Here is a 14,055-nt window from a genome sequence, read left to right as displayed (position 1 = left end):
CATACCAGTCCGATCTCGAACAGCTATCTGAACAAATAGAAGAGTTTCGCTATACATACCTCCCGAGAGAGGAGAATCAATTCGCCGATGCACTGGCAAAACTGGCCTCAATGATCAACATCCCAAGCAGCATGGCTGAAGTGCCACTTACAATTGAAACACGTCAAAAAGCAGCATATGTCCATGCTATTGACAACGTCGAGCAAGACGAAGATGAGCCTTGGTTTACAGACATTCAAAGGTATCTACAAAATTCAGAGTATCCCCCGCACTTTTCAAGCAAAAATCAGAGGGCTCTACGACTACAATCAGCCAACTTCGTCATGGAAGGCGGCATTCTATACAAAAGGTCCCTTGGCGGTCATAACCTCCTATGTGTTGAAAAACACGAAGCTCAAAGATTCATGGACGACATACATGATGGAGCCTGTAGTACCCACATGAATGGGAAAATACTAGCCCTCAAGATCATCAGGGCACGATACTATTGGACTACCCTCGAACGGGACTGCTTCTTCTTTGTCAAGAAATGTCCTACATGTCAGAAGTGTGCGAATCTGAAGCACATTCCTCCATCACTACTATACTCTCAATCACCACCGTGGCCGTTCTCAGCCTGGGGCATCGACGTCATCGGCAAAGTCACTCCAACAGGCACTGGGGGTCATGAGTTCATACTGGTCGCCATCGACTATTTCACCAAATGGGTCGAGGCCAGATCATTCAAAATATTGGGTTCCAAGCAAGTGGCCCAGTTCATACAAGAAAACATCATATGTCGATACGGTGTTCCTCACGAGTTCATCAGTGACCAGGGAACAAGTACAAGATTCAACATCATCGATCTTCGCCTTATCGCCCACAAACCAATGGGGCAGTCGAAGCAGCCAACAAGAATGTCAAGACCATCATCATGAAAATGACTACCAATTACAAGGACTGTCCCAGAAGCTGCATTTCGCATTGTAGGGGTATCGAACTTCAATTCGCACTTCAACTGGTGCAACTCCGTTCTCATTGGTCTATGAAATAGAAGCAGTACAACCTATCGAGCTAGAGATACCTTCACTAAGGATAGTCCTCGAAAGAAAAATCCCAGAAGCTGCATGGGTACAAGCCAGATATGACGAACTAGTCATGCTCGATGAGCGATGTGAGGGGGTCGAAAAAGCACGAGGCTAATGCGTGACCTCGTCCCTCGTGGGTGTGACGCTTCTTTTTGTCAAATCAAGTGTAATTGGATTTCCTGTGAGTTTACACCCAATTGACTAGTAATATAGGAGTCGTCATTCAGTTTTTAACGACAATGAGAAAAACTGACAAAGGGAGTGCAATTATGTTTGACCACGACGGCCGTAGGTTCCCTTGTGATCCCTGGTGGTGGGGATCGCTCAACGTACACCCGCAGGGTAGAGATTGAGGGTTCGGGGGACTGTAACTACCGAGAGGAGTACTCGCTCTTCGATAACTCCAGAGGCAGGGTATCCTTACTAGCTCAGCATAAATAATTGAAGGGACATGCCTTAACTATTAAACTAATCTGAGTCGATTTTAACAATATGCAACATATAATACTAGATCGAGCGTGATTATCTGATTTAGATTGTATTAAGGGACCTATCATGATAATCCGATTTCCCAAAAACATAATCTTTATTAGGCGTGATAGAACAATCAGATTTAATTAGTTTAACAGTTCATAAAAGGGCGAGGAAAGCAATTAAATCATAGAAAAGGGACACATTACGACGCACCCTTGAGAGGTACGTCACGATTCTCAGAAAACTAACCACTTTTACTTTGCTATTTCTCCTTTTATTTAACGAATATTAAATTATGTGACAGGATACGTTCTGTTCGATTTATGGATCGATTGCGACAGAATGCGTGATCAATTTCGCAGCGTCAGGCTTAGGCTTAGGGGTTGGAGTCAATACTCAGAATAATAATTGTGTGTTGTGTGTCCTTTTTCACGTCGAACTTAAGGCCCTATTTATAGAAAAGAGTTCGTGGAAAGATAGAATTGTAGAGCTCTAATCCACGAGGAATTAGGAAAGAATACGTCCAAGGTAATTTCAGCGCCCAGGCCTGGGCGCCGAAGATTTCGGCGCCCAGAACCAGGCGTTGAAAATAGGGTCTGGGCTGTTTTCTTGGTCAGATTCGGATTCCTAAAATCCGGAGTGTTTGAGATTCAATTGAGTCTTTTAGTGCGTATTAACCTTATGACGGATGCGTCTGGGCCCGTTACGAACTCTAGGCTCGTTAGGATTTTAATTAATACGTGACTCTTATTTTCGAATCATATTAGGAATAGGATTCTCTCGCAATTTCTATCTCATTTAGGATTTATGTTGGAGTGCAACACCTAATTCTGACAGGTTTCTATCTTTTATGACTTGCCACTTTTAACAACTACCCATTACGGCAGTTACCATTTTTAGCAGGTTTCCATAAATAGCAGGTTTCTATAAATAGCAGGTTTCGGGTGAAATGAAAAGGGGAATTGAGATTCGTTATTTTATAGGAGATGCGTTTTCAAGTGGAGATTTATGTTCTCATCATCGAACCTTTCCCTTTCGGGAATGGGGACAAAAGTAGGTGTCCACAAGCGACGGCTTCAAGCCGCTCACCATGTACAAGTCTATCAGCGCCGAGTGGCCAGACATTTCAACAAAAGGGTCAGAACCCGAAACATCAAGGAAGGCGAGCTTGTCCTGAAAGCCCTTCGCAAAAGCACCATGGACCCAAGGGGAAAATTCAAACCCAACTAGGCAGGCCCATACATTGTCAAGAAAATCCTCTCTAGAGGAGCAGTCGAACTAACAGACATCGACGGAACAGAATTCAGATCTCTGACCAACCTCGATCAACTCAAGAAGTTCTATGTCTAAGTTCCATGTTCAAATTCAAGAATCCAAATTTAGGTCCTGTAAGGTAGTCAGAACTACGTCCGGCCTGATTCCCTAACGGGACACGTAGGCAACCTCATTTCAAGGCCCGGCTACTTTAATACAAAAAAATTCAAAATTTCCTCAATTAAGGGCATCCTAAAAATCAAATCAAAATTCAAAATTCAAAATTGTTGTTGTTTTTATTCCAAATGTGCCAATTCAAAGCAAAGCATGTTCAAGCGGAATTTAACACAATAACTCTTTATTTGGCCCTAAAGCCTTCAACGCTAATTCAAATACAAAGTCAGGATCAAGTGAAGCAAAGTTCAAAAGCCTTTTCACTTCCTAAACACATCTTCCAAACACATTCCAAACACATTTAGCCTGCAAAGATCTAGGATCGGGCGACTATGCTCTCGAGTCTTGGCACCTTGAGTACTATCCCCTGACTCCTCCCGCAATCAATCATCAATCTTCCCTTTGCCCAAGCGGCGGGAGAAGGAATTGCAAGCCTTCCAAGATCAGAGGACGACGAACCTCCTTTGGATTCCGAACGGTCAAGCACCGGATGGGCCACACTCAAGTCACCTTCCTCATAATCAGTTGATGCAGGACGTCTAGCTCTAGAACCTTGGACTCTAGCTGATCCGGAGAAAGAAATGTCCCCCTGCCTTAGGCCTCTCATCCATACAATATACCCCGTAAACAGAGTAACTGACTCGGGTGGGAACTGGATACTCAAGAATGGTTTGGCAACCCAATACCGCCTCCAAACTTAAAGTCGACTCGCATTCAGCACAACAGGTTTCGGGTTCTCTTCAGTACGGTCCGGGATCTCCTGTTATAAGCCATATTGTCTCATCACTCAAGCAGGCGAGTAGAAGACCGGCATTGTGAGGCTTGGAACCCTCAAAGCGGTAGAAACAGGGGCGTGTCTCATGGCAGCAATTCCCCACCAAGGAACTGCCCACCATATACAAGATTCAATCCCAGAAAGTGTGCACCGCCACTCATCCAATGAAAGCCGGCCATACAGCATGGGCCGCACAGTGAATCCCTTTCTATTATAGCTCGCCATGTTCTCCGGTGGTGCCACCAACATGAGCCTCTCCATAAGCCAAACCTTGGGGAGTATACAAGAAGCACATTTCAAAATTCAACATTCAAAATTCAAATACAATTACAAATTCAACATACAAGAGAGCTCATAGATCCTTACTTGTAGTAACACCGGACTTCCCGATGGCAAGGAAGAGGGGTCCGACTTCAGCATATCAAGGCCCGTCAATGTTTCGCCAATCACAAGCGGCATTGGGTCCCGACCATTAGCGAACTGCTCTACAATTTCTATTAGGGAGGCATCGCCATTGCCAAACCCCTGTTTCGAAAAGAGAAAGTGAGCGAATATACAAAAACTCAAGGCTCTCAGGCGAAATACTTTGGGAACATCAAGCCCAGCAAAGTAGGTAACAAAGGGGGACAAATCCACCCCTCTACCATATACAACAGCACTCAAAAGTGGGGGCTTCAAGCCCAAATACCTTTCAAAACTTAAGAAATAGTGTTCTTCAACACTGGGCATGCTTGGCTCCAACATGATGGGCCACCCTAATATAGCACTAAATTCCTCAAGGAGGGGACATACCTCATTATTTCCAAAACGGAAGACATGATGATTCAGATCCTAAGCCTCCAGAGCAGCAAGAATGAAGTGCAAATCCAATTTTATAAACCGGAAAGAGACGAGCACCCCAAGATGCATGCCATCAAGCTCCCTTTCTCCAATTTCCCTAGCGAACCAAGCCACGAGTTCAAGGCACTCTCAAAGGACACAGCCATATTTTCTTCTCTCTTCGAGAGGAAGCAGTATGCAATGATAGCAGGGAAGGATTGATGCAAGAAATGATCCAACAAGCTCCCTATTTATACAAGAGTCGACTTGCACGACAGCCCACGGGCGCCAAGCGCCAAGCCTGCGCCAGGCGCAGGGGCCTGCATCTAAGGACGAGGCCACCGTCCTCTCTTATGGCTCCGAGTACACACTCTTTAGTGGTTCGGACAGCAGAGTACAACCTGCATTATTCAAGATTCCAAAGCCGCAAACCGCGCAACTTCAAGGAGTCCGGATCAACGCTTCGGGGAGATTTCGGGTCATTTTAAAATTCAAGCATCCAAGTCCTAGATCGGCGTCCTAAGTCGAGTCTGCATATGCATAGCAAGAGTTGAATATACTTTGACTTGCGCTTTTCCTAACCAAAAAGCCTCAGTCAAAGTGGGGGCTTATAGTGGGTATACACACCCGAAAAAATGGGCAAATATTTTCAATTTTTTTGGCAAATTTCTCATGCATGCATCTAGCCACAAATTTCAAGGCACACACAATGCATACAATTCCAAACATTCAAGCATACAAAAAACCAATCTTCAAATTTTGCAAACCAATTCAACGTTCAAAGGCCATACAAACCATACAAAAATTCAAGTTTCAATCCATATAAATACAATACAATACAACCTATACAAAATCAACCCAGGCAAGCTGGAACTCGCTACCATGCAGGGTCAGTCTGAGTCGTCACCAGCAGTGGTATCAACCACAGGTGCCTTTCCCCTGAGGCGTTCCAACTCCTGATCTAGCTCCGTCCCAGGGGTACTAGGATCCTGCTCTGAGATACGGAGTGTGCCAGTGGTAGTATGAACAGCCATGCTCGGGTCACTCCCCCTGCTCTGAAATTCAAGAAGTCTGTTCGAAGACTTAATCAGAGTATCTTCTAAGTTCATATTCGAAAAAAACAAAAATCTAAGAGAACATAAATCGACATAGTAGACAACAAATTAACTTCCAACAATTTGACAACCAAAACAGAAATTAATTTTTAAGAAACTTAAATAAGAACACTGGTTATTCAAATTCAAACTACAGTACGACACAATAATTGGCCAAAATCAGTTGACTGTAATAGAACAAGTGCTTGAGCCTTTGATGAGGTGGTGCAATGTGTGGTCACGTAATATCTTAGACCAAGAGGTTGTCCTAGTGGAATCAGGTGGTGGTGTCTATTGAGAGCTGCCAGAGGTTTTGTTAATTTTATTTTAACACACCAACTGGACAATCCAATTCGGAACTGGAGACATGTGGTTTCGTTCTTGTAGTTGAATCATCAGGGAGCATTTTTCAGTTCCATACGGCTTAGGTTCTAAAAATGATTTAGCTTGTTTTCTGTCTGTTCTAAAAGTGGTTTAGAGTTCTAAAAGTGGTTTAGAGTCCTTAAAGTGTATTTGAGGGCGAATTATATTTTAGAGTTCTCAATGGTTCTTGAATTAGGTTAGGATTAGGGGATTAACCAAGGCATCCAGTTAGCCACTGGGTGATGCAAATAGTAGTTATATTCATAAATTATAAACTCCGGTGAAGAAGAACACTTATAGCTGCAGCATCAACAGCTATATAGTTATGGAATAACAAGTTTACAACTCCAAAAGCATCTGGTCCGTAAACTTATAAGCCTAAGGCATTTCTCTATGATAAATAATTTAAAGACCACATGTTTTTGGAGCCTAATACGAAGCTATTGTAAGGCCTGTAACCAGTAATGCTATGAAGTTCATATGCTGTCATAAAACACATAAACTGAACCCAAAAGACAATTCGAACTGAAAGGCAATAACAGCAATACGTAGAAGTGTAGAACAGTATATTAAAAACTTACTTTCCCTTTGGATGAATCCCAATAGGTGACCAAGTTCACCCAGTCTTGCTTGGAAACTCCAGGTGGCACTTCCTTTTTAATGGCTTCTATTGTTTTCTCATTCGGTTTAAAGTACATTTTTTTAATTTCATATTTATATTACCTCCACACTCTATCAACATGTTGGAGAGCTAGGTCCTCATACTTTGTATCATCAGGAATCACAAAGTTGTCCTTAAAAAAATACGAAGCCATGAATGACTATATGAATTAACACAAATTCAATCTTAAAAAATCAGCAAAATCGAGAGAAGAAACATACTCTAATCAATTTGATGATGTCAACTTTATAACAGTTTTCCAGTTCACCCCAAGTCTTTTCTGAAACTGAGCAGTATTGTTCTTGCTTTGCTATGCTTCCAAGGAATCTGACTAAAATATGCCCACCTTTCCTAATCGGTTGGTATAGTTCATTGAAGTGCACAACATATTTGATGCTTCCATTGTTGTTCCAGACGTCCATTGGTTGAATAGACCCGCTAACTAGTTGCTGATTACCCTTAGCATCTAGAAAAGGCAACATCAAAGAGTAAAATTATTCGAATTAGAAAAGAGAAGGAGGTGCATCACTGCTAATTTAGCATTCATGTTGACAACTCTTATTTTAGTAGTCATTTACAAGAAGACAAGATCGATTTCGAAATTCACAGATTAGATTTACTCTTTGATTTACTACAAATTTAATTTACAGAAATTCACTATGGCCTCAGGAAATAACACTTCATCGTACTCTATTATCACCTTTAGTCTACTTGGCCTGGTTAACTGTCAACTAAGTGGGTTGATCTAGTGAAAGGTTTTTGATAAACTCTAGCACTAGGATAATTTTGTATGATCCTTCGACATGCTTGGTCCAACTGTCAAAATTCAGTTTTACTTGTCGGACGTATAAACGTGTTTGCAGTGAGGCTTATGAATCATCCGGTCATAGGCGAAACCTGATTTCAGTAAAGTTTAACCAGAATCTCGGTTATTTTAATTTCTGTCTAATTTATGGCTGTGAAATTGAGATTTGACAGAGTATACAGCAAGTTTAGGTCAGATATAAAGCAAGTTTAGGTCAGATATAAAGCAAGTTCAGGTCAGATATTTTGGAGTGAGGGCGAGGGCACTGGAATTGTGGGGTGATTTTTTGGTGGATGGACTGACTGTGATGATACCGGCCTTATGTTTTGGAGTGAGGGCAAGGGAGATGGGATAGTGGGCTGACTTTTTGGTGGATGGACTGACTGTGATGATGCAGGTCTTGTGTTTTTGAGTGAGGGCGAGGGAACTGGGATAGTGGGTTGATTTTTGTGTGGATGTGGTGACTGTGATGCTAACTGTGATGTTGCTGCCCTTTGAGCCTTTTTTGGAGGAACTTCAGATGCATTACGAGACTCATTTAGAGCTGCAATCCTTGTTCATTTGCTACGATAACTCATCTCGTCCCTGAAAGACATGAATCATAAAAGTTTATTATATATATAAGGCAAGTTTCATTCAAGGGAAGTTATATATATATATATATATATATATATATATATATATATATTATTCACACAGCAGCTGGGACGAATCTAACTCTGATTAAGAGTTCGGCGTAAAGGAGGCAATCAAAACCACTTAACAAGAAACAAGAAACAACAAATGCAAATTAGACAAATGCTGATGTGAAATTGATTTCTCAAGTCTGAAATACATTAAAGAAGCTGACAATTAAGTAACCTAATCTATAAACATTCCAGGAACTAAGTCATTATAATCCCCTGGCGCTTGAAGGTTTACTATTGGACAGCCATTGAGACTCTCTCGTTTGTTTAGCTTTTCACCTTGTTCCTATTTTGATTAATGAAAGTCAATATTTACCAAAAACAATGAAGCAAACAGATAAGGACTGCAATAACAGAAGACATAACGAGCAAATTAAATCCTTGGAATTGATGTTCAGCTCAGAATCAAGACCAGAGTAATAAACAAAGAAGAAGATTGCTGATGACCAACTCAGACTTCATCCTCGACATGTCTCTTTATGGTTTCAGAACAGGAGAATTTGTAAATTCTGTAGTGAACTACAATAGTGATGACAAAGCATATATTTGGAGCTTTGATAATGCTGAAGGTGAAAACTTATATACACTGTTGTTTCTGTAAACAATTGAATGTTGAACATGATTTCCTAATAGCCAAATTTTGAGAAAATTGTTCCTGTCTTATTTTGTTCACAAATAAGAAGGCCTGATTTTATGTCCATTTATACCATATCACCTTTCTAATGTACTCAGCAAAAAACCAGCAGCAAGCCAACAGGCTCCCATTACACCTGTTGCAGATTAAAACAGAAGCACCGCCACAGACTCGCTATTAAGGCACTAAACAACTAATTTAGCCCTATGAAGACACCTCAGGTAAGCTACAACCTGAATATCTCTATTATATAAGCATTTAAATGCAGTGAAGTAAAAAAAGCTTACAGCACCATATGCATAACTTGCACCCTCAACGGGAGCACACCTTGAACAATCACACGGCACACAAAACTGAAATTCAGCTGAACTTCCTAAAATTATTAAAAAAAACCTTCATCAGAACCCTAATTTTCTCTGTGGGGGAAATCAGCAGTAAAACAGTCATGATCAAAGAACACTACCAAGTTCATCAAAAACCATCATCAAACCCAAACTTAAAAGACTCAAAACTTGTTCAATACTCACATTCACTTGTTAAAAGACTCAAAACTTGTTCTTATTAATCAAACTGCATCCAAACAAATTTACATAAGTTGAAGAGAACAAGTCTTAGTATTGAAAATCTCTTTACCTAGCAGATGAACAAGTGTGTGTAATGCCTGGGGAATATAAGCCAGCAGAAGTAGAAAGAAAGGATTATAACAGAAGATAGACACCAACAGACTCTACTTACAAGGTCCTCTTCTTTTTGCCTCAATGCTGCCTTTTGGTGATGATCGTTCCCAGATATTGCTTGTGCTTCTGCAAATTTTATAGGCAAACTGAATTAAATGTCTAAAAAAACTTACAAAAAATAAAGGACAATACAAAACTCTATAGATGCATACAGCAACAACAGTCCTCAATATGTAAAGAAACAAGGTTATGGGAGACAAGAAACTACCAAAATAATATCTAGAAAGAAAGAACTTACCAAAGAAAGACATACACTGAAGATATTTCTAGAAAGATATTTCTGCCAGTGACATATATACACTAAAGATGTTTCTAGAAAGAAAGGAATTCTCAAAATAACATATAAAAAAAGAAATCCATTCATTTGAAATCAATACATAATAATGTTAAGGCTCATCATCGCCTATATCAAAGAAGTCTCTAGGCTTAGTCTTAACAACATGCGACCATCCTTGTTGTATCTCATCCTCAATGTAAAAACATTGTTTTGCTTGAGATGAGAAAACAAATTGATCATCATGCAAATTTCGGCCAGTATGCATCAACTTCGAGAAATTTACACGAACACTACCATTTGGGTATGTTTTCAAACCCCTATGTATATCAACCCATTCACAACGAAACATTATAACCTTGAAAGAACCATAGTAATTTAATTCGAATATGTCTTGGAGTCTTCCATAATACTCTTGGACATCTGCTTCCACAAAAACTCCAGAATTGTGTGTCTTGCGAAATCGCTCGCGTTCCATAGTATCAAATTTGTAGCCATTGACAATGACGCTTTTAAGTTTTTTACTGTAATTACTTAAACCACCGGCCAAGGCTTTTCTCAACTTTCCTTCTGTTGTACTATCATCTATGTTATAGGCCTAATTTTTTTTTAAATGGTTAAATACGAATTAAAAAAACATACAAAACAAAAAAGGTCAAAAGGTTATTGCATATATATAACCTGATTTCGCAACCACTCAGGGAAATCATTGATTATCCACCCATTTTCAACAATTTTGTTGGATTGACTTCCTCTACATTCATCCTCTTGCCGTTTTTGGCATATGAAAGCACTTTATACATTGAAAAACTTGTGTTACTGAAAAATTAATAGTTAGTAACTCTAAGTTAACTCATGACACTACTTACTCAATAATCGGTTTCATCTCATCTGAATGAAGCAAAACATAGCGATGGATTTGTCTTAAACTTTTGTCATCGAGACGAACTTTTTCTTGCTTTCCAACCACACGACAACCCGAATGATATAAATAGGTGTCATTGTCTAGAACACCATCTTCATTTCTTTTCGGTCGGGTGAATATGGTCTCGACACTTTCTAAATATCTAGAGCAGAATGTAATTGTCTCCCATAAGAGGTACCCTTCGCAATTGACCCTTCAGGTTGGGTTTTATTGCTTACATGAGATTTCAAAAATGCCAAGTACCTTTTATAGAATGAAGAAAGTGAATGTGAAAGAAAAAAATAAGAATAGTTAATATATTTTAATTGAAATGATAAAATAAAATAAGATGGAGGCTCGAGATATTGACCTTTCAATGGGATACATCCATCGGTATTGAACAGGTTCGCCAAGTTTGACCTCATCCACTAGATGGATTAGTAGATGAACCATGATTGTGAAGAATATTGGTAAAAAAGCTTTCTCCAACTTACAAAGAGTCAAAACAAGCTTTGACTGAATGGTATCCAAGTCATCAGAATGAATAGTGGTCGAACAAATATTCTTGAAAAAGTCAGACAACTCCTCAAGCAAGTCAATAACTTTAGTGGCATTCGATGCTCTTAAAGCAACATGAAGAATATCTTGCATGAGGACATGATTGTCATGGCTTTTCAAATTAATAAGTTTACGCTGCTTAATATTTACGCATCTTTGCAAATTAGACCCGTATCCATCGGGAACTTTAAGCTTTTCTATGACCCTTAAAAAACGTTCTTTCTCTTCTGTAGACATGGTGTATTCAGCGGGAGGCAAATGGTCATTAACACGAGTTGGATCAGATTGAGGCCAAAGATGAGATTTTATATTTTTGTCTTTGAGAGCCTGTCTTGCTTGCTTATCATCTCTACTTTTATCCATATCTAAAAGAGTTCCTATCACATTGTCACACACATTCTTTTCAATGTGCATAACATCTAAATTATGTCTTAGAGGATTATGTTCCCAATACTCCAACTCAAAGAGTAGACTTTTCTTTTTCCAAATAACATTGGCTTCCTCTTCACCACCATCATCATCATCCGGCTCATCATGAGAAGTTCCACCTTGAAGTCTATTTCTTTTCTTAGATATTTTCTTTGGTTGTGCTTTCTTTGATTGTCCATAAACATACTTAACCTTTTCTAGTTCCTTCAAAATGTCTATCCCACTTGCAGGGACCGGAGCAACCCCGTATTCATTTTCCCCATCAAATAAATTACCTTGAGAACGATAAGGATGATCAATTGGCAACCATTTTCGATGCCCTGGGTAGCACATTCTGCCGCCAAACCAATATGAATTAGTATTATGGGCACAAGTAGGGCAAGCTTTGTAACCTCTTGTACTCCAACCGGACAACATAGCATATGCCGGAAACTCGTTTATAGTGGAATGTAAGGCTGCTCGCATCTTAAATTTATTTCCACTATGCGCATCAAAGGTAGGAACACCTTCCCACAATAACTTTAACTCGTGGATTAATGGTTGCAAATACACATCAATATCCATCCCAGGACTATGTTTTCCGGGAATAAGCAAGGACAAAATGAATGATGATGGCTTCATACAAAGCCACAGTGGCAAATTATAAGGAATCAAAATCACCGGCCATGTACTATAATTGGTATTCATTAGACGATATGGATTGAAACCATCACTCGCTAGACCTAATCTAACACTACGAGGATCTTCGGCGAATTCTACATATCTTTTATCAAAACTTTTCCAAGCCTCACCATCCGACGGGTGCCTTAAGATCTTATCATCTTCATGTTCAAAATGCCATCTCATATCCTTAGCTGTTTTAGATGACATATAGAATCTCTTTAGCCTAGTATAAGAGGAAAATATCGCATTACTTTAGCTGACTCGCCCTTCTTACATATTTTCGTTCCTTTCTCACTTTTATTATCCTCCTTTTCTTTCACTGTTTTCCACCTTGATGTATGGCAAACATGACACTCATCTTTGTCTGCAAATACACCCCAATATAAAATGCAATTATTTGGATATGCATCGATTTTCTCATATCCTAACCCCAAATCATTCACTATCTTCTTTCCTTCATAATAAGACGATGGAAACTCCTTAATTTGAGGAAATGCGTCTATTAGAAGTTCAAGCAATTTAGTAAATGACTCTGCAGACCAGTGGAACATACATTTAAGGTGAAACAAGTGTAAAATAAAGGATAACTTTGAGAAAGTAGTGCATCCCTCATATAAAACCTCATCAGCGGCTTCCATTAGTCGTTTACACTTAGCATCTTCTTCACCTGAGTTACTTGATGGAAATTCATTATCTACCTCACAATGAAAATCAAACTCCTCATGCATGTCATAAAAAACTTCATCTTCGGGCATGTCTTGCGATTCATTATGCGACTCTGAATTGTCAACACCAAAAGCTGCTCTTAGCAACTCTCCCATGTCATCTTGACCTACTGCATTTCCTAGACCACTAGGGGTTTCAAAGCTATTTCTCCCTTCATTGACTTTACGATGAAAAACCCAATTTCGATATTTTTTAAGAAAACCGTTAAGCAAAATATGTCCTCCAACTTCTTCTACGAAGTGCCATTTATTTAACTTGCACTTGTTACACGGATATCGTGTTTTTCCTTCAACAAGAGTCTCCTTCGCAAGTTCCATAAATTTCAAGCAACCACTATAATAAGCAGGATCCCCATTGCGTAAATCAATCCAACTAGTATCCATGTCTATAAAAAAAAATACTTATTCCAAGGATTTTTTAGTAAGGAACACACAAGAACAAAAGAGCCTAGACAAGCCTTACACCACGCACATCCACAAAGTAACCTTATCACACAAAATCCTAGAATCTAGAATTTGACAGCCAATAAACTAGAATTCCACTAAGGGTAGCAGCTTATTATTGAAAAACATACAACAATAGGAACATGCAACAATGATAGAAATGCATAACATATATTTAAACATGACACTTCACACAAATTCATGAGAAAAATAATAAGACCAGCTACTTTGTCACGCATTGTTAATAACATGATATCAATCTAAGATTATGTTAATCACCTGGTTCGTCTACAAGAGTGCAAATCAACTTGACCAAGCCTTTTGCTCTTCGCTAGAGTCTTCTGTTCGTTTGTTATCCCCTTCAATTTGTGTCAAATGGCCAAATTCAATTAGTAATTGACTGGAAAAATTCATATTTCAAATCAAAGGCTATATTAAGATTGCAATATTGAATGCAAAAGATAAAGATACAACAAATACACCTTAAAAGCATTAGACTTTAGAGGAGATTCAAC

The 14,055-nt window shown here is 39.3% G+C and overlaps 1 protein-coding gene across 1 annotated transcript; it reads right to left on the bottom strand.

The window, feature by feature from the left end:
* Window positions 1-9,929: 9,929 nt before the first annotated feature.
* Window positions 9,930-13,480, bottom strand: LOC110799369 (uncharacterized). Its single transcript, XM_056829824.1, has 4 exons — window positions 12,646-13,480; window positions 11,092-12,562; window positions 10,499-10,610; window positions 9,930-10,415 (listed from the first exon to the last, which is right to left on the bottom strand). The coding sequence occupies exons 1-4, from the start codon at window positions 13,478-13,480 to the stop codon at window positions 9,930-9,932; spliced, it is 2,904 nt and encodes a 967-aa protein (XP_056685802.1).
* Window positions 13,481-14,055: the final 575 nt, after the last annotated feature.

This window comes from Spinacia oleracea, chromosome 5 (assembly GCF_020520425.1).
Source record: "Spinacia oleracea cultivar Varoflay chromosome 5, BTI_SOV_V1, whole genome shotgun sequence".
NCBI lineage: Eukaryota > Viridiplantae > Streptophyta > Magnoliopsida > Caryophyllales > Amaranthaceae > Spinacia > Spinacia oleracea.
The sequence above is the reverse complement of the archived record's forward strand: the minus strand, read 5'-3'. Positions and strand labels throughout refer to the sequence as shown.